Source organism: Acanthisitta chloris, unplaced genomic scaffold (assembly GCF_000695815.1).
Source record: "Acanthisitta chloris isolate BGI_N310 unplaced genomic scaffold, ASM69581v1 scaffold12864, whole genome shotgun sequence".
NCBI lineage: Eukaryota > Metazoa > Chordata > Aves > Passeriformes > Acanthisittidae > Acanthisitta > Acanthisitta chloris.
The window spans coordinates 20,837-40,112 of record NW_008667715.1 but is presented as its reverse complement, the minus strand read 5'-3'; the positions used below and the strand labels follow the sequence as shown (position 1 = coordinate 40,112).

At 42.1% G+C, this 19,276-nt stretch overlaps 1 protein-coding gene across 1 annotated transcript in view; it reads right to left on the bottom strand.

The window, feature by feature from the left end:
* The window catches only part of SCAPER (S-phase cyclin A-associated protein in the ER), a gene marked incomplete at its 5' end in the record, with an annotated part of 96,991 nt that overhangs the window by 56,998 nt on the left and 20,717 nt on the right, over positions 1-19,276 (bottom strand). Inside the window, 3 exons of the mRNA XM_009072621.1 lie at positions 7,786-7,912; positions 14,175-14,240; positions 17,363-17,499. Coding sequence (XP_009070869.1) covers positions 7,786-7,912; positions 14,175-14,240; positions 17,363-17,499 — 330 coding nt within the window. The remainder of the gene's footprint in view (positions 1-7,785; positions 7,913-14,174; positions 14,241-17,362; positions 17,500-19,276) is intronic.

The following is a 19,276-nucleotide window of genomic DNA, read 5'->3' as shown; positions in this document are numbered from 1 at the left end:
ACAAACCTCAGTTTTGCAATTCAACACCCTTAATAAAGTTTGGATTTTGACTTTTAAATAGTTTTTAAACTGTTGCAATTCAGGTTTACATTTGATTAATGACTTCCCTTCAGATGACATCACTGTAGCTTTGGAACTGGCTACTGCAGGAGTATCCCAAGCTGAAAAATTAATGGATGGATTAAAAATTAATCCCTTCTCTGCGTAGAAATACATCACATGTTTAGCTAAAATGAACCTTAAAGTTTTAACTTCTCATCATAACAAATAAGAGCAGCAACTACTTTCCTAGAGAACAAACCCCATAAAGATGAAAGCAAGTTAAGGTAGAGTGTGAGTGGTTATTTTGGTTTTTGAAAGCTCTGGCCAGGAGATGCCCACTGCCTGACAGAAAAGAAGGCTTTTTGGTGTAAACCAGTGCACTGTGCATCAAAATCTTCACATAGCTTGGAGCCAACAGACACACATGATGTGTCTGAGAAAGGCAGTAGGTGACACTATGACAATCCCAACTGCAGCATCACGAGGGTGGAGGAGCACAGGGCACAGGACTGATAGGGACTCAGGGGCCTTTGCTGGCTTGTTTCATCCCCAGCCATGAGTCTGCCTTGCCAGCTGTGCCCCAGGGCAGCCCTGGGCTGGTCCCTGCCACTGCTGCACTGCTGCTCCAGCCCTGGGACAGGACACCCCCATCTGCTCTGCAGTCAAAGTGTAGACAGCATGAACAGCAGAGACTGATAAATGTGCCTCCTGAGCTGTGGGTATGTTCATGCTGTGGATGTGTGTACTCGTACCTGTCCTGCAGAACTCTCTCAGGTTTACATCCCAACAGGATATCTACCCTGATGAGCTGGGTGAGCTCCCTAATGCACCCACAGCAGGAGACAAGCTGCTGGGGACAGCTCAGTAGGAAAGGGCTGTGCAATTTCTAAGCACATTGGCATCTGAACCTGATGTCAGGGAGAAATTCTACTTCTAAATAGATTTATTGCTTGTAGGATTCCAAGGACACTACAGCAGTAGTGTCCTCTAGTGGAGACACAGCAGATGCTGAGTAAACAAGCAAACACAAGTGGCTGAGGCCAGAAATCACCTGCCAAGAACACAAGCACCTCACGCTCCCAAACCTGCCTAGAGTAGTCTGCAATCTTGGCCAAGCTTTTCCCCACTGTAATAATGCTTAACCATAAACATTACATAATTTTCAAAGCTTCAGTCAGCCTGAGAAATGAACCAGCTGTGAGGCTGCACAGAGCAACTGGATGAGCCTGTTAAATACACAGAGTGCCTGGGTCTGTATGCATGTTTATACATAAGACCATAAAATACAGACTATGTGAGTAAAGTCACTAGGCTATGACTTAGGTAAACTCACTAAAACAGAAATTTTCACCCTCTCTCATATACAATGCCCTAAGATGGTTTTGCAGACTTAGATAAGAGGCAGGCTGAGAAGCTGACACCTCCTGTGGTTCCTCCAGCCCTCCATGAATCCATGTTTCAGACTTCATGCTAGAGGTGTAAATATCCTCCACACTTAAACCTAACTAGTGACTGGACCTTGCCCACAGAAATTCTACATACAACTCCCAAACTCACTGTCTTCTCCTCTCCATCTTTTCCTTTTCCTACATAAAAGCCAAGCAAAACAATTTGGTATGGAAAATAAACCCCATCACAGTTTTCTTAGGATCACAGATTTTCACCATCATCTTATTCTCAACTGGCCCTTCAATGTTCCAAAGACAGGAATTATTCATTTGGAAAAGATTACTGAATCTTTGCTCTACCTGCTGACACTCCTGCTAACACTGCTACCTTGGGACACTGACTGCCCTTCCCCTGAGGAGTCTAGCTGATTAGCACAACTGAGTTCAACTTGGATCAATGCTTTTTAACCAGAATTTAAGTTTAAAATTTGCTGCTTCCAATTCATAGTTGACAGTTGTCTTCAATTCTGAAATAAACCCCACAGACCTCAAGCTATGGTCTGTGTGCTATAAAGATACTCTGATTTTTCCAGAGATGTAATGGAGCATAAAACACACTCCCTATTTATGTCACTCTTCCTTAGCTTATGAATTCAAATTTCCTTCAAAGTTTGCTATCAAATTACAGTGTCTTGCCTAACACTAATTGAAACCAACACAATTATGTGCAGCAATGATGCCACATCCAGTTCAAATATAATCAATAGCAAGTGAAGAAAAGCTTAAAGATGCATTATTGCCTTTCAGCTGAATTCTGTGCTGTTGAGAAATAAAATCCAGTCATTACATCCAGTGTCTTTCAATTCTCTCTGATGGCTGCACTAGGGACGCACAGCTACTGAGGTGCAAATCTTTGCAGCACCAAAACCAAATGTGTGAGAGTTTGGGAATCACAATTCCCACTGTATTCTTAAATATACTTTAAGTAACAATACCGAGGCTTTATAACAGAGTATTTGCTTCTAAAATCTATTTTGGCTGTATATACATGTCACATATATTTATATACACACGCTCACACATATACACACATGGGGCAATTTTAAATCTCTGTAGAGACTTTTGAAGCAACTTACCATGAACAGCAGAAAAGCTTCCACGTGTCCCATGTAACATAGCTTTTGTTCCACACATTAGTTCTTCGACAAGTTCTGATTTTATTCTTTCAGTTTCTGACAATTCAGGGTTTGTAATTGGGGAGGGGAAAGCTCTTCATCCTGGCTGTGGTCACCACAGCCAATGGGCCCAGAGTTTAGAGAGTAAAACATAAATATGGGCCCTGAGTGTGTTGTTAGAGCCAACCATTCCTGACAGTCTTTACCACGGGATAAACACTGTCTGTCTGCAGTCCTCATGTATTTGAAAGCTACGACAAACATTTTACTGAAATGTAAATAACTGACATCACCACTGCTCGAGGAGGAGGCTGAAAAAGCTCTCCAAAAATCCCAAACCCAGAAACATTGCCTGACACAAAACAAACCATGAATGGTCACTCAGAGAGCATGTTCTGGAGGTCATAAGCTTTGGGATCCTCTTTACAAAAGGATCAAACCACTGCAGTAAATTACTAGCTCATAGTCACACATTTTTCAGTTACATTACACCTTTTCTAAGTAAGAACATTTTCCCCTGAAATGTTTCCACTATTCTGAATATGTAATGAAATAACTGTATCAAAATTCAGCCTACTGAAAACCAGCTACTTTTAGACTTCCAAGATGAGAGTTGGTAAGGAACTATAAGCACCATGGCATGAATTTACTGAAAGCCTCCTCTTCTGTTTTCTGGTTCCACTTTACTTCCACACTTTAACAACTTATTTTACACTCACTTTTATTTACTGAGACTTTTACAGCACCTAGAGAGCCTGGAGGAGATCAGGGACACAGCTGTCCTCCAGCTAGTTCAGAATCATAGTAATTACACTCACTTTTATTTACTGAGACTTTTACAGCACCTAGAGAGCCTGGAGGAGATCAGGGTCACAGCTGTCCTCCAGCCAGTTCAGAATCATAGTATGTTTGATGAACAGAACCAGTGGAATCTTGTTTGTTACGACTTTGTGCCTTCAGCTGCCCAGTTTGCCTAGGCTGGGGATGGATCAAACCCCTGTCCTGCCCCTGCAGCTCTGCCTGTGGGAGCTGAGCTCCAAGATCTCCAGTCACACCACTTCAAGGAATCTCATAACTTGTGCTGAAGATCTTTTTCAAACTAGTGATAAGAAGCATCATCTAAAAAATAATTCCAGTTAAGCAGATTAACTGTTGCACTTGGCTTCCAAAAATCCTGAGGTTCCCTCACAATCACACTGAATCTCTGTGTCATATTCCCAGTTGAATGGACAAGAGAGACACTAAGGGCTTGTCTGTCTAGATGTCACATGCAAATATTGTACAAATGTAAGTGAAGTGATTTAACTGCAGTGTTTTAGCTGCAGCTGAGCCAGGTGAAAAGGCCACTGCCCTCAGCTGCTGTCACCACCCGTAGTGACAGCAGGGCCCTCAGATTAAGTGTCTGCCATCCCTGCCTAGCACAGACCTACCCCAAACCACACAGATTACCTCTTCTAACATTTAAAAGTAGGACTTTTATAACTTGGAGCCAAACCCAACCCCCTAAAAGCAGATTTTAGGAAGAACTTTTGGGAAGTCATGTTCTGTCAGCAAGTCTAAGGATGAGCAGCTGAGAGGTAATAACCTCTGCCTCAGGTCAGGGTCACAGCCTTAGAAAGGTGTGGACTTCAGTCAGTTCAATGTCCAACCTCTATGCAGTAGACACATTTTAATCAGCAGCTTTGTAATCAGGAGATCTCATCTCTACATTGAGAGGAATAAATGAGAGAAGCATAAGCAAGTCAAAGTGTCCCTGCAGTCACACTGAGGGGATACACAGCTGTCAATGTCCTGGTTTCTGAGAGAGTTCCCTCTTACAGGACATTGTGTGAGAGCTCAAGCCAAACTGGAGCAGTTGGTGTGGGATTCCTTGCACAGTGAAACACATTGCTGCCCACGGTGACGGATGTGTAAAATTAGTCCACCAAGGAATGAACATGCATAAAATCAAAAGAATTGGGCAGAAAACTGTTCTAGCCCTGCTGTTTCAAACATCAGCTCTGCCTTCTTTAAGAAGTTACACAAGTTTTTCTTTTAGCATCAATGGCCCATTCATGGGAGATCTCACACTGAGCATTATCAGATCTTATTAAGAGCCTGAAGAGTCCCACACGACCATCTGCCAACCCCAGGCCAGAGCTCTCTGCTAACATTTGCATGCATTCTGCTGTTGTGGTTGTGTGCCTGTTTGTTTTCTTAATGCACTTTTAAACAAAGTAGAGGTGAAAGTGAATACAACTCCCTTCCAGGATTCCTGCCAGGAAGGATGAGATGCACAAACCCCAGGACTGCCTTCCCATAGCTGAGAGAGCACCCAAAGGGTGCAAGGGACACAACCTGAGGGGTACAAGTCTGTTTAAAACTGGAACCACAGGGTGGTCTGTGACTTTCTAGTACCTCTTGTGTTTATTGAATTCAAACACATTTCATGCTTTCAATGGTCATAGTCCATGTCAAATCCCCTGAACCTGCACTTCCATTTGCTTATTTGCCAGTACTTTTCTGGCACAGGGTGCAATGCTTCTAGTGGTTGCAGAGCTTCAGCCAAGCAAGCCAGAGCAGGCAAGTGTCTGGAGATCTAGGGCTTGTCTGAAGCAAAGCAAAGCAAAGCAAAGCAACTCCTCGTTCATTTGTCAGCACTCAAATCATGCAGTGGAGTCACAGTGGAAGCTGTGGATTTGCTGTGTTGCATGCAGAGCTGCAGCAGCCTCAGAATTCTGTGTTAATGAGAAGCAGGAAAGGGGCTGCAATAAGCAGCCAGGACTCCAACATACACAGTGGCTAAGATGCATCTTTGCCCAAGAGAGAGATGTCTCAAATTTGAGTATCTCGAGGATTCATGGATAGAGAAACCTTTGAGTTTGCATCAAACGAACTCTTCTTGCTGTGTTGGCCCCAGCAATGTGCTGCTGTCCAGCAGAGCAGGAAGGCATGCAAAACAAGGAGGTGTGACCACGGTAACCATGCAGGTGTGCAGCATCCTAGAACATTCTCACACTAGAAGTTCAGAAGTGAGAAAAAGCTTTATTCACTCCTGTAGAATAGAGAGATGAAGACTAAGCCCAAACAGAAGTGTGACTTGACTGTACCTGAAGGCAAACCCCAGCGAGACTGAGCTGCCAATATTCTGTATGTGGCTTTTCTTGAGCTTCAAGTTTGCATAAATAATGCACCCCACTCTTTAATGCTGTTTTAGCACAGACATGGAACTTCTAACGAGCTGAATAACCCTTCCTTCTGTTGAGAAACTCAATGGCATTTATTTTCCTTATTTACTGCTACCAACAGCAGCTCAGCAATTGAGCTCATGGTTTGTAAAACAAATCTTTCTGTCCCTGGTGAGCTTGTATAAATAAGCTTTTCAGGAAGTGTAAACTATTAACAAAAGAAAAATGTAATGTTTCACAGTCTGACTGAAGAAATGGGGTTTGGGATCAATTTTGTTTTGTAATACTTTTGCTCGACTCCTTCTGAGCCTGAAGAATTTCTAGTAAGTGGCAAAGATCTATTGGAGTGAACCCTGTTCTCCCTCAGGGCAATTCTTTATTCAACCCAGGCCATTAGCAAGGGTAAATCAATGTTATCAGCTCACACACACTGACAGCTTGTGTGGTTCCCACTCCCTCATTCCTCTCCCCAGTTAGGGTATATTTTTATGCTCTCCAGGGAAATTCAATTAACAGTGTCAGTCTCCTCCTCCCAGTCCATGACTGACACCATCAAGACCCTTTTCACTGCCCACTGACATGTAAGATGTGTCTGCTGATTTCTCCACTCCCAAGTTAACAAGAGAATCACTATCCTCTTCTACAAATGACAATGTATGATCTGTGCCCCAACACAGCAACAGCCACTGAAATCAATCTCTTTTGACCTTATTGATTAGGACACTTAGATATAATACTAATTCTCCAGAGGCTGAGTAATGTTTTGGGAGTAAAAACCCAAATCAACAACAAAATAATGCATGTCTATTAATACTATCAAATTTATCATTTTACTCCCCACTGCAGACTCAACAACCAGCAAAATGTTGTGAACAATTAATGATCAACACTTAGCTCCAAGTCATGTCTCAGTATAAAAAAATCTCAGGAAACATCTACTGGAAAGAGGCTGGAAGCAACATCACTTTCTAAAGAGTTTCTAATAATTACTTTGGCAAGTTTCTAAATAGGAACATCTTTTTATAGTCACCGTGCAACAACATAATTTCTGGATTTCAAAATCAATAAAAAGTGAATTTTTCAATAATTAATGCAAATACTGCAGAATTTGGAAGTGGCACAACTCTTTGCAAAACACTATTGAACAGGATGAGCAGCAACAAGTGAGCAACAGAACACACAGGACCCCATGCATCACAGGCAGCCTCCAGTATGGAAAAGCACAGGCCACCAGCAACTGTGCTGCACACAGGCTGAGCAGAGCTCTCATCTTCACAGGCATCAACTCTGAGTCACAATGATGCAACCCCCTCCTCAGATCTCGTTCATTTGGTTTCTCTCAGAACTAATCTTCATTATTTCTTGATGAGAGATGAGAAAGAGAAGAATTTTCTAATGGTTAGGGAGAGAACAGAACAATGTTCCAGCTGAAAACTCCAATACTGTGGTCCTAATGGAGCAGCTAAGCACATGACAAGACACACAGCACTGTGGTGTAGACTGACCATGAGGAAACAATACAAAAGATGCAAATGTCACGCTACCAATTAAAACCAAAATCCAACATTTACCATAAATATGCTCTGCAGTCATAGCACGTTGAAAACTCCAAGCCAGAGAAATATCCCATCTGTATGCACATCATACCTTCAGCTTCCAGCAGAGACCTACCAGCTTGGTGGTACTTTGGGAACACTCAACAGATCTGTGCCCAGCAAAGCTGGCTCCAATTCTGGCTATGTTCTCTGCTAACTGTTCTGGCCCCTCACTGTCAAAGCTGTTTGTGGGTAAGCACTATAAACCAGATGACTGAAATGCCCCAGGTTAAAAACAACCCTAATGAAAATACAGTGGGGGGGAAAAAAAGTGCAAAGCGTAATAGCAGCCACTACTTGGAACACAGAGGTCATTGATGCACCCACGTGTTTAAAACATTCCCAGCTCCAAACTGTGAGATTTGAGGGCAGCACAGTTCATAGTTAATGTTAAGTTAGACAGTAACAGTCACAATACCTCTTTTTCCAGAATACGAGAGATCTCTCCCAAAGTCCTGTCCAGACCAGGAACTTTGTTGCTCCCCAGGGAACAGCTGTCCTGCATCTGGAGGTGCTTCAGGAGGTCTTTTGCTAATCGCTGTAACCTTCAACAGAAAATAAAGAGCAGTTAAAGCAAAAACTTTGATGTTGACTTCCATCTTTGCAATGAACCTCTGCTGACAATTAAGGAATCACAAAAAGCTGTGTAGAAATACAAATACCATCCATTCTGAGCAGCATGAAAAATCTCCAAGGAGATACAGCCAGCTTAGAGTGTCTGGGATGTTTCACCACCTACTTTGTCCAGGAAATGGCATAGAAATAGTGTGAACAGTACAGCCAGAAGGTGCTTCTTTATCAGCTGCTTTTGTTTCTGGTGTTATGGTTTATCCTGCAAGTTCTTGCCATCCTCACTTTCAGATGGTTTTATTCGTCTTTCCTCCTACCACTCAATCCTTTTAGCCTGCTTAGCTGAGCAGTTCACCCTTGAGATGAGTAAGGGAAACAGAAGAGCAGAGCACTTGGCTAATTTCTGATGGCATCATAAAAGCAATGGCTCTTTAGGGTTATTTGCATAAGGGAGAGCAGTGGCTTTGCAGCCTACCTCAGGAAGGGCATTCTGTTAACGAGGGTCAGGGATGAAGTCAAAATGCAGAGGTGGGAGAGAGGTGGACACATATGGGTTAGGTTTCATTTCAGTTTTATATGTCTACATCTGGGCTGTTCACCTATGCTCTCCTGAGGAGAAATGTGCAGTTCCAAGGCACAATTACCTCACCCTAAGGTCTAACATAGAGCAGTCAAAACACACTCATAGTTTCTCCTTCTGTGCCTTGAATGTAAAAGCAACAACCAGCTCAGGTGAAGGCTTCTAGTGGTGAAAGGGCCAGAAGGAACTCACAAAGTGACCATAGAGTAATGGCAAAGAGAAAATTACACTAAGCAGTCTCCGAGAGGCAAGACAGGAGATGGAATGACTCAAGAATGTGCCACAATAGTCACATGTATCAAAAGCCCATCCCCAAAATCAGAATATTCCCTCGGGGAAGAACAGAGTTTTCACTTAAGAGGAAACAGGTACTCTGTCCCTTCTCTTTGGGAAAAGTTAATAGCTTTCCAGACAAGCTAAAGATACATATACGTCCTTAAAGTACAGCTAAAAAAGAATTTTGAGTCTTGGACTTCTTATCACCTGGTCAGCTGAATCCACTAATATTCAACCAGGACTTTTCTATGACAAGAAAAATCAGAGGAGACTACACCCTGATGAGGTTTTTTTGCACTGCTATTTCCTCTGTGGAAAATGAGGTTGGAGGAAGCCTCTGTCCATCTCAATAAGCCACGAGCTAAAGTGGGAAACAAAATGAAAAGCCAAACTCCAAAGAAGTGCAGGATTTGGACAGTGAATCAAACGACCACAGCACCAATGAGCAGTGGAACTGCTGCAGTGCAGAGAGATGATCCAGAAGCAGAGTATATAGCAGGTGCTCTCACAGACTGGGATTTAGGATGGCTACTGCCCTGGCAATATCCTAGTGCATTCAGCAAAAGGACTTACTCTATTTCTCTGAAATATCTACCCAAATTCCATGATGAAAGCATATATAAGGCACTGCAAAAACTCACCACACTGTATTGTAACTTCATCTGACAAAAGACAGCAAGACAGCTTTCCATTTGCTTCACTTAACATCAGAGGAATGGAATTCAACCAGGATTAAGCACCAAGGCTAAAGAAAGGCACCTTCCTAATCTACAGCAGGCATCAGCATACAGAATGTGTAAGGTTTACCAAAACACTGCTCACAAGGACTCAAGGAGAACATAATCATATCACACTGATACTCCTATTGACAGCAGTAACAGAAGTTCCTTTCTCTTCAGTGTATTAAGATGCTCTGTAACTTAAATGTCACATTCAGTTTCTGTCCTCAGTTTTTAAAAAAAAAAGCTGTACAGCACATTAATCCCAAGGAAAAGCATCCAGTTTTCCATTTCTTCTCAAAGTCTTTCTGGATGCTTTAACCAAAGTTCAAACTTCCTAAGTGTGTGCTCGGCACCATGCAGTAAGAACCATGAAGAACACATTTTCAATTCCACCACATCAAGGAATTCCCTTTTACATCCTCACATCCTACATTATGGTGCCAAAAGCAGTTCAGGGATGCTATGTGATCACACAGGGCAGAGAAGGGAAGTACAAACTCCCTTCTCCTGCTGAGTGAAGCCTGGAGAAACGACTTTAATAGCCTTTACACTGACTTCTTGGCAGTGTCAGAGAAATAAGAGTAATTTTAGGACTGTTTGAATGGACTAGAAATCTAGGCAAGAGGACTTGTGTTTGGATGCAGAATTTCCCACTGCTATGAACAGGTTGGGAAAGAGAGAACTCTTTGTACACACTGCACTCCCTGTACACTCTGTATGAGCTGTGGATTCCTAGAGCATGGCACCAACACCTGATCCGGTGACGATGTGGAAATACCTTTGAATCCAAATCTGGACATTTCAAGATAATTGTTTGACCTTCCTTCTGTCCTTTGATTTTCACTCTTCCAATGCTTATTATGCCAGACAGGGAATGATAAATAACTGAAGCTTTACTGAGCTGGACAAAAGGAAAGTTAACATCTTTTTCTCTGAAGTTATTTACATCTTACTAATTAAGGTCTTAGTAGTGCCCACAAATAGGTAATGCAGAAGGCAGAAGCAATATCAGGAGGGACGTAAAGCCTTGGTCTTGGAATGTTACCATAATGCAAACTTTAACAAACAGTATGTTCAGCAAATACAAACACAGTGTCTGATTTTTTTATACTGCAAATGGGAAAACGAGGGATATTCATATTAAAGGTTTTACTTTTCAGCGTGGGCTAAATATTTTTAGCAGCTTTAATATATTTTATAGGCTAAAGGAAAAAGATCTGCTAATATTTATAGGCCACATTTCATCTCCAGAAAAAAAAAGCCTGGAAATAGTAACATCAATGTATTTCAGCACTTCCAGATTGAAATGTATGATTTCTTGGCTGTACAGTGATGTATGCAAGGAAGGATTAGTGTGCCTGGGCTGGATGTGTTTGAATGTGCTGGATGCTGTGCAGTTCCTGCACGGAAGGAGTGGTTGCTCCCAGCCACTCCGTGCCAGTCGGACACACAGCCCCAATTCTTCCCGGGGCTCAGAGTGTCTGTGGCAGTTCCTGCCCAGCCTGAAATGGAGCTGTGCTGCTAACCCTTAAAGCAGGTTCTGTGCTCCCTGCAGGACAGCTAACACCCCGTGGCACACACCGTGAGCAACCAGCAAACACAGAGTGGAGAGAGGTCAGGAGCAAATCCAGCAGAGAATGTCCCTCTTGGTACATGAAACAGTTCAGAGCCCAGAACACCTACCAAATCAGGCAGTATTTGGAATTATGGCCCCCATCCCCTAATGGGCACAACCGGTTTAGTGGATACAACAAAGAAAAAAAACCCTGTCCCAACCAGGACAGGTTTGAATGAACCCTAATTTGTTTCTAAAAAACAACTAATTGGAGCCATTTGCAATCCCGGTGGGGAATGAGCTCTCAGACTGAACAGGGGATACACCCTGTGTCTGTCAGAGCAGGATAAACCCTGTCTGCTCACTGCTCCTAGTGCAGCACCACTGCAGAGCTCTGAAAGCACTGGGACCAGTGCTTCCTTACTGCAAAAGGTTTGAACAATCTGCAAACCTTAGACTTACAAGAACCACTGGAACAATCCATCAGCTGCAGCAGGAAATCAGTGGTCTCATAATACTAAAGTGGCTTAATCTTAAAGGTGATCTAAAAAGGCTTTTTACCTGCCAAAGACTAATTCTGGGTTCTGTCTTTCTTCTGCAACAACTGACAACATGACTGAGAACCAGAATCAGATAAGAAATTGCATTCCATAAATGGTTTTAGTTGTTTGCAAAGACACAATCAGTCTGGGGGAGAGCAGTGAGTAGTGTGGCATAAGCAAGGAAGCATAAAAGAAACATATTTAACGACTTAGTTCTAAGACACATTTGCTTCTGTTAACCAAATAAACAAACCTACCAGTTGTGCCACATTTTAAATGGCATTTTAAAAACAACTTTTCCATTTTTAGGTTCCACAGTTAACGATTCAAACAATATTTTCTGTTCATCAGTATATTCCCACTCCAATCCCAAGGCCTCAAACCTTCCCCTTGGGATAGACAAAAATACTGGTAGTTACTTCCCACTCCCAAGGCCTCAAACCTTCCCCTTGGGACAGACAAAAATACTGGCATTTGTTTTGACACAGAGAATGCATTTAGCACCCTAAGACTTTACTCCCTTCCTTCTGTGGTAGGACTCTCCTCAATGTCTTCAGAGATCTCCTGAGAGTTGCTCTCAGCCAGGCACAGCAGCAGTTAATCAGTGCAGCACACTGTGTCCCGGCTGCCAAGGCCTCAAACCTTCCCCTTGGGACAGACAAAAATACTGGCATTTGTTTTGACACAGAGAATGCATTTAGCACCCTAAGACTTTACTCCCTTCCTTCTGTGGTAGGACTCTCCTCAATGTCTTCAGAGATCTCCTGAGAGTTGCTCTCAGCCAGGCACAGCAGCAGTTAATCAGTGCAGCACACTGTGTCCCGGCTGAACAGCCAACACTGCTTTCACAGCTTCTCAGGGTAAGAAAGCTTCAGTGCAGACCCAGTGCTGTGTCTCTCTGCTGACTCCTCTTCCTCAGGTCTTGGGAAAGTAGGATTCTGTACCTAGTTACGTTACAAAGTTGTTTTCCTATTCATTTTTCCTGTATTAAGAATGCTCTTCCATGTAAACAGTCAGGGCTAAAAAACTCTTGCCTCATGAAATATTTTGCCCTCTCATCTTCTCATCTTTCACCATCTCATCTCTCCCTTTCAGAAAGAGATAAAACTACCCTTCCCTATTCTTCTTCCATTTTAATACAGTTGTGCAAAGTAAACACATTTCAACACCAATAAACTGGGTTTCCAGTTCACTCAAAGACATTCCTCTCTCCTTAAAAAGCCAGTTCAGACTTGAGCTCCCACTGTCACCCCTCTGAGTGCAAAGAGGCTCTTAAACATCTCAGCTCTGATAGTAGGTATAAAGCTATTTTTGACAGCAATTTTGGAAATAACAATAACTACAATATCTGCAACTATGTTTTACACACCTAGATCTAATCATCACTAGGTTTCTGCCCCAGGACTGCGAGGAGATCTCCCAGAAGGTCTGTGATGACAGTGGCCATCAGGCTAGTTCACATCCCAAAGGGCATAGCCCTGACAGAGGCAGCAATGGAACAAAGCCAGAAAGCAGATAGAACAGAAGATCGTGACTAAAAAGCAAAGGACCATTTCATTAAGTAAAGAGAAATTATATGCTCAGCATCATTCAAAGGATTTGAAAATATTTTTTAAAATGTCAAAATTTGAGTTTCACTCGCACTGCAACTGAGACACAACTGAGCAAATCACATCAGAACTCAGAAAGACCCTAAAGTGGAGGCACTACAGCTTATCAGTACTCTCAGAGTCACTCAAACACACACATTTCTGCTGTCTGACAACTTGGCTCTATTTTTTAATCTTCTGGTAGCAAAGAAAAGCAAAACACAGAAGCCACAAATCTCAAAGTCTTAATATGCCATGAAATTAATCTTGGAAATGGAAGTGCTGCTGACTAAGAAAAGAAGCCAACTCCTTCCCCATGTGTTTATGCAGGTGTGCCATCTGCTGGAGATGGGCCATTTTCTTGTGTCAAGCCTCAGAGATGGAATTTTATTATTTAAAAACACATCCAGGGCTCAGCAGCAGGTTCTGAAGCTGTAGAGAAGACTGTGTAAAAGATACTGCATACAAGAGAGTTGTATATACAACCAAGGAAGCCTAACTGTGAGAATCTGAACCCCTTAACCCCCAGGAACGTCTACAAAATGCCACTTTCAAGTGTATCAGCAGTCTGTGAGGGATGGAAGCAGCCACACAACATCAGGATATGCCACTTTCAAGTGTATCAGCAGTCTATGAGTGATGGAAGCAGCCACACAACATCAGGACCAGGTACAGGTTACTGCTTCAGTCTTGAAGTACAAGGCTGGAGACTTCTTGTTTCCAGGTAAGAAAGAGATGAGCATATGATCTCTTTACTATTGCACCTTACACAGTTGAAGATACACAGTGTCTTCGGCAAAAAATGCATTAAGTTCTGACCTTCTGTATCAGGAGCTGATCTGTAACTCAAGATGGCAAGATGCCCCTGCTGAGGGGGAACCTTCCAACCTGCTCCACAAGACATTTCAGAAACACTTCTGTGACAGACAGGGGGAAAAGCACATGTCTAAAACATATAAAGATAAATGCTTACTTGGCTTTAAATGGGGAGTCAGACACAGCACTTTTTGCTTCCATCAAGCTCTCATATTCCTTCGCCCTGGAGGAGAAAATATTCATCATTATTGACTGTTGTCTGCAGTGCAGAGGATGTGACACCAGAGAGAGAGTTCAAACCTTTGGGCTGTTCTGTTCCACAGTAAGGCCCAGCAATTGTGTCAGTGCTGCCCTGGCACAATCCACACTGGTGCTCAGCTATTGGCCACTGGCAGCTTATGATTAATATTGTACTTAAGTTGACTTTCCAAATGGTAGCAAATGGTACAAGTGACAGCACTGTAGTAATCTATTGCTTATTATACAATTATCACATTCACCTGATGGAAATACTAGTGATTTAGACATGTAGTACAGATCAGACTGGGACAACAGAGAGATTATAATCAACATACAAATAATTGGTCATATTTACAGGCACAGGAATATTTTTGATGTAACTACTGACTGTACTGCACCACAATGAATGTCAGGCAAACAGCACAGAATCACCTCCAGGAGTGACTGTTTTACTGCTGGAAACAAACACCACATCTTTGGTCCCTCAACAGTATTATTTACACTGGCCACGTGCCAAAAAGTAGGAAGAAGTAGACAAGACTCTTTTCCCACTGCTTGTTTTCACTCCTATGCCAACAGGTGAAAACCATGAGTTTCATAGGATTCATGGCAATCCTGTAAGCTGTTTTTAACAGCACACACACAGAGCAAAACTAATCCAGGCACTGCAGTGGTACAGATACATCTACTGAACCTCACTTTGCATTTTCTGTTCACCCCAATGGATCAAGTGTCCCAAAGCTCCTCAGATTTCCCCCCAGCTTGCTTAACCATTCCAGCGTATGCTCCATGCAAATATTGTTACATCACCACCAGCTCTGATTTGTGGGTCATTAATAAAGCTATTAATCACAACTGAATTTAGTATTAAACATGGAGGTGAGATTCCTTTATTAACCTTTTGCCTTCTTAGCCAGAAACAACACATTTCAGCTTCTGTACAGACAAGTCAGTCAGACCTGAGTAATCACCCACATACCTTTACCAAGTGCACAGTGTCTGGAGTGCTCCAAATCCAGTGCAAAGTGTATCTCAGCTGCATGGTAACCACACCTCTCTGTAGCTTAAATTTAGCTTGCATCAAGCCTCCTCTTCCCATGTGAACACCCAAGAATTCCTCTGCTAACAGCACACAGGTTACCCTGAGATAATTTACTTAGCTATATATCAGTTGTTACTGATAGCACCAGTTAAATGGCTCAGGGTTATAAATATAATTAACAAGACTAACAAAACTTCTCAACATATCTAATATCCCATTGATCACCATTTGTCCCCTCATTCACCTCTGCCCCTCACTGATACTGCAGGAATGATTTAAGATCTGGAAACTCAGGAGAGCAACAGGAACCTATTTGGATGCAGATCTTATTTTTCCCCAGTTTAAAATATCTCAGTGTCCTAGAGACTGCAATGAATGTATCATTTCAAGTGTTGAGGTGCTGTGTATTTGTTGTAACTAAACCTTTTCCTAAAGAAGAGTTGCAAATATGTACTAAAACAGATAATCTGCTAACACCTATGAAACTCTGAATTATCAGCATCAAAACATTTTTGCTTTATAGAGTTGCTAATAAAAAATGTCCAGTAAGTCTTGTGTGTTAACATTAGAAAACTCATGGTGAAATCCTCAACTCAACTCTGAGTTATCATCAGGGAAAGCAATCCCACTGACAAGTTTAGTCACCCTTCCAAAGTAAAACCAAGCCTAAGGAACAAGAATTTCAGGTCTCACCAACATAACTCCTTGCAGATTTTGATACTTTCCCTGTACCTTCCAGCAGTACATCACCTTTTGAAAATGGTGCCCCTTAGTGCTGCTTTAATTATCACTTTTGATGATAAATATGCTGACTCACTCAGCAGTCTGACACGTAAGAATTCAAAATGTTCTGGGAAAGTTTTTCTCCTATCAGTGCCAACAACAAATTATTCTTTGAACTTGAATTCTGAGATCTGACAAATCTTTGCCTAAATCCAACAGGAGCAGCTCTAAAGAAACAGTGAAAATTAGACGCAATAACTGCACTAAATCAACAGATCATACAGGTAACTCTGCATCCTGAGCAGTCAGAGCCTGAGGGAATGTTAGTCAGTTTGAACAGGGCGAGCAGTCAGAGCCTGAGGGAATGTTAGCCAGTTTGAACAGTGTGTTCTGATGTGCTGTGTAGAGAGTGGATTTGCTCATCCCAAGAGGAAATGGCAGGAGGGGTTGGGACTAGATGATCTCCTCTAAGGTCCATTCCACCCCTAAAATCCTGTGACTCTATGAAAGCAACCAGACACTAACAAAGTGATGTGCTCTTCAAGACTGACGTGCCATTATTAGCACAATTACGAGTTAATAAAACATCTCATTTTCACTGCAGCTCTAAAAATCCATGCAGGTGTTTTGCTCTGTTTGAAGCCCTTCTTGCTTTAAAAGGCTGAGAAAATAGGCAGCAATAACTCCTTCCCACTGAGGAGAATTTTTGGAGAAACACAAAAACGTGTTAGGATATTCTGTGCAGTGTTACCCTCGGCTGGGACTGCTCAGCTACCAAGAGTGACACAGTGATGTCCTGCACATCACACTGATTTGCAGATGTCACTTTTAAACTCAGAACAAATTGCAGGTCTGACAACACACTTTCCATTTGAAGATATTTTGAACTTTCTTGTTGTGACAGGCAACAAAAAATGATGAAGTTTAGCCATGGGATTTGACACCACAGCAGGCTGACTTCTATTTGTTGATTACTATTGATTTTCTTTGATACTTCATTTAAAAATCAATAGCTCGAAAGAAAAATAGGCATGGTTTACACAAATTTAAACATGCTATTGTATGCTAGAGGAGGCTACAGTTTTGGCAGGGCACTGGCATCCAATTATGAGAAAAGCTCTTAACAGGTGAAACCAAGGGCTCCAGATCGATACTCAGTTTTCTTTCTCAATCAGAGAAAGTGCCCATAAATTAGGCTCATCAGTGTTATTTTCAAGACACTCCCAAAGCAAATAATTTTACATTTTTTTCAGCCTTCCACAGCACTCATTCTAAAGGACAAAAGGTAAAGTTTAGAACCCAACTTAAGAGAAAAAAAGCCACAAGTAAATGTGTTCTACCTGGAGTTCATCCTTGCCTTCAGCTTTTTGGCTTTCTTTCTAATCTTCTGTTTCTCCTCTCCATCTTTCAGTGGTTCCACAGTAACAGAACTCTCAATCACAATGTCCACAATGTACTTTTTTAACGACAGGTGCTCCTGCAGAAAATATGACATTTAATATTACAGCATGTGATGGAGATCACAGATTGTATTCCCAGGAGAAAACTGTGGTAAAAATTTAACAAAGGTTTTGAAAATGAAGACAAATTCTAAAGTAAATCTGGGGAAACAGATTATTTCACACTGGAGAGAAGAACTCATAGGTATTTTCTAAAAAAGGAGAATAATTGTTAGAAGAAGAAAGCATGAGAAGTATGAGCTCCAAGCTGACATCCATCCCCCTCCTCCTCCCAGCTGCCTTCCACAGCTCCATGGAACCTTCCCTACCAACACACCTCACTGTACTCAAGGAGCTGATTCTGGGTTAGTATTTTCACTCTTCAAAATCTAAACTTGTCTTAATTTTTGTTCAAACCCACTGAAACTATTCACTGCTTACAATATCACTATTTACTAATCCATTTGAATTGAAGCAAAATACTGGTAAAAATCTCAGTTCCCCAGAGAAGAACTACTAAACAATGAGTTTAATGCCAGTTATTGGAATGTATTTACACAGTTTTTAACATACTGAGGCTTCTATGTGTTTCCTTACAGAATACCAAACAGATTATGAAGTACAGGTCACCACTGCTTACTAGGATGATTTATCCCTGAAAATGATTAGGGCCACCATCAGATGTGGTTATTCCCTCCTTTTTGGTAAATAGCCTTAAAATTCAAAGTAAAAGGTGAAGTGTTAAAAAATTTATAGACAGTATTTTCCAGAAAACAACCCTATATTTTCTTTCAGTGATTCAGGAAAATATGACTCCTGTTGAAAACAAAATAAATCTCTGAAATTTCCTGGAAAAAGACCATTTAGTTTTTGGAAAGCATTGCTGCATGATATAACCCAGCAATATATATGTGGTGAAAACAGTAAATGAAATCTCTATCTTAAATCATGTGAATGCAAAATGAACACTGAATTAATATGAGACAGAAGAAATACAGCATAATAATCCAAGCACATTCTAACAGTAACAGTGTCTTCCACTCTGCTCTACTGCCCACCCTGGGTAACTCCCAGTCCACCTGAACTTTTCTTCCTCAGTGTATGAAGTTGTTCAAACCATGAATATTGCTACAGCCATTTGTTACATTATTCTAACAGCTTCTGTAAGCGTTTTGCCCTGCCCTTAAAATTCCCCACTGAATTTTAGCAAGAAGTGCTTAAAAGAAAACTTTGTTAAGGTGCCTCAAGAGGTTGTGCCCTTTGAGCGTGAGTCAGTGGTGCAATAGCTTTAGACTGGTTAGTTAGCACAGAACACAACCCATCCCTGTCCTGGCTGTGGAACCACAGCTCACCCTTGGCTCCTCGGAGAGATGTGTCCCCAACAGCCTCTTAAACACAGCTTTCCCCTTAGACTTCCTTTTCAAAACCAGAAACCTGCTCAGAGGGTTCAAATTCCTAGAAACAGAAGGGTTTGAGTTTGTCAGTGTTAAGAGAAAGGACTTCATCAGGACAGACTATGGCACTACAGCTTTGCCACCAACCCTCAGGGTACTTAACCCAGGACATTTACTGAGAAAGACATATGAATTCAGTCCAGAGCAGAGCAACGAGGCTGGTGAAGGGACTGGAGCACAAGTGCCATGAGGAGAGGCTGAGGGAGCTGGGGGTGTTCAGCCTGGAGAAGAGGAGGCTCAGGGGAGACCTTCTCACCCTCTGCAACTCCCTGACAGGAGGTTGGAGTCAGGTGGGGGTTGGTCTCTTCTCCCAGGCAACCAGCAGCAGGACAAGAGGGCACAGACTCAAGCTCTGCCAGGG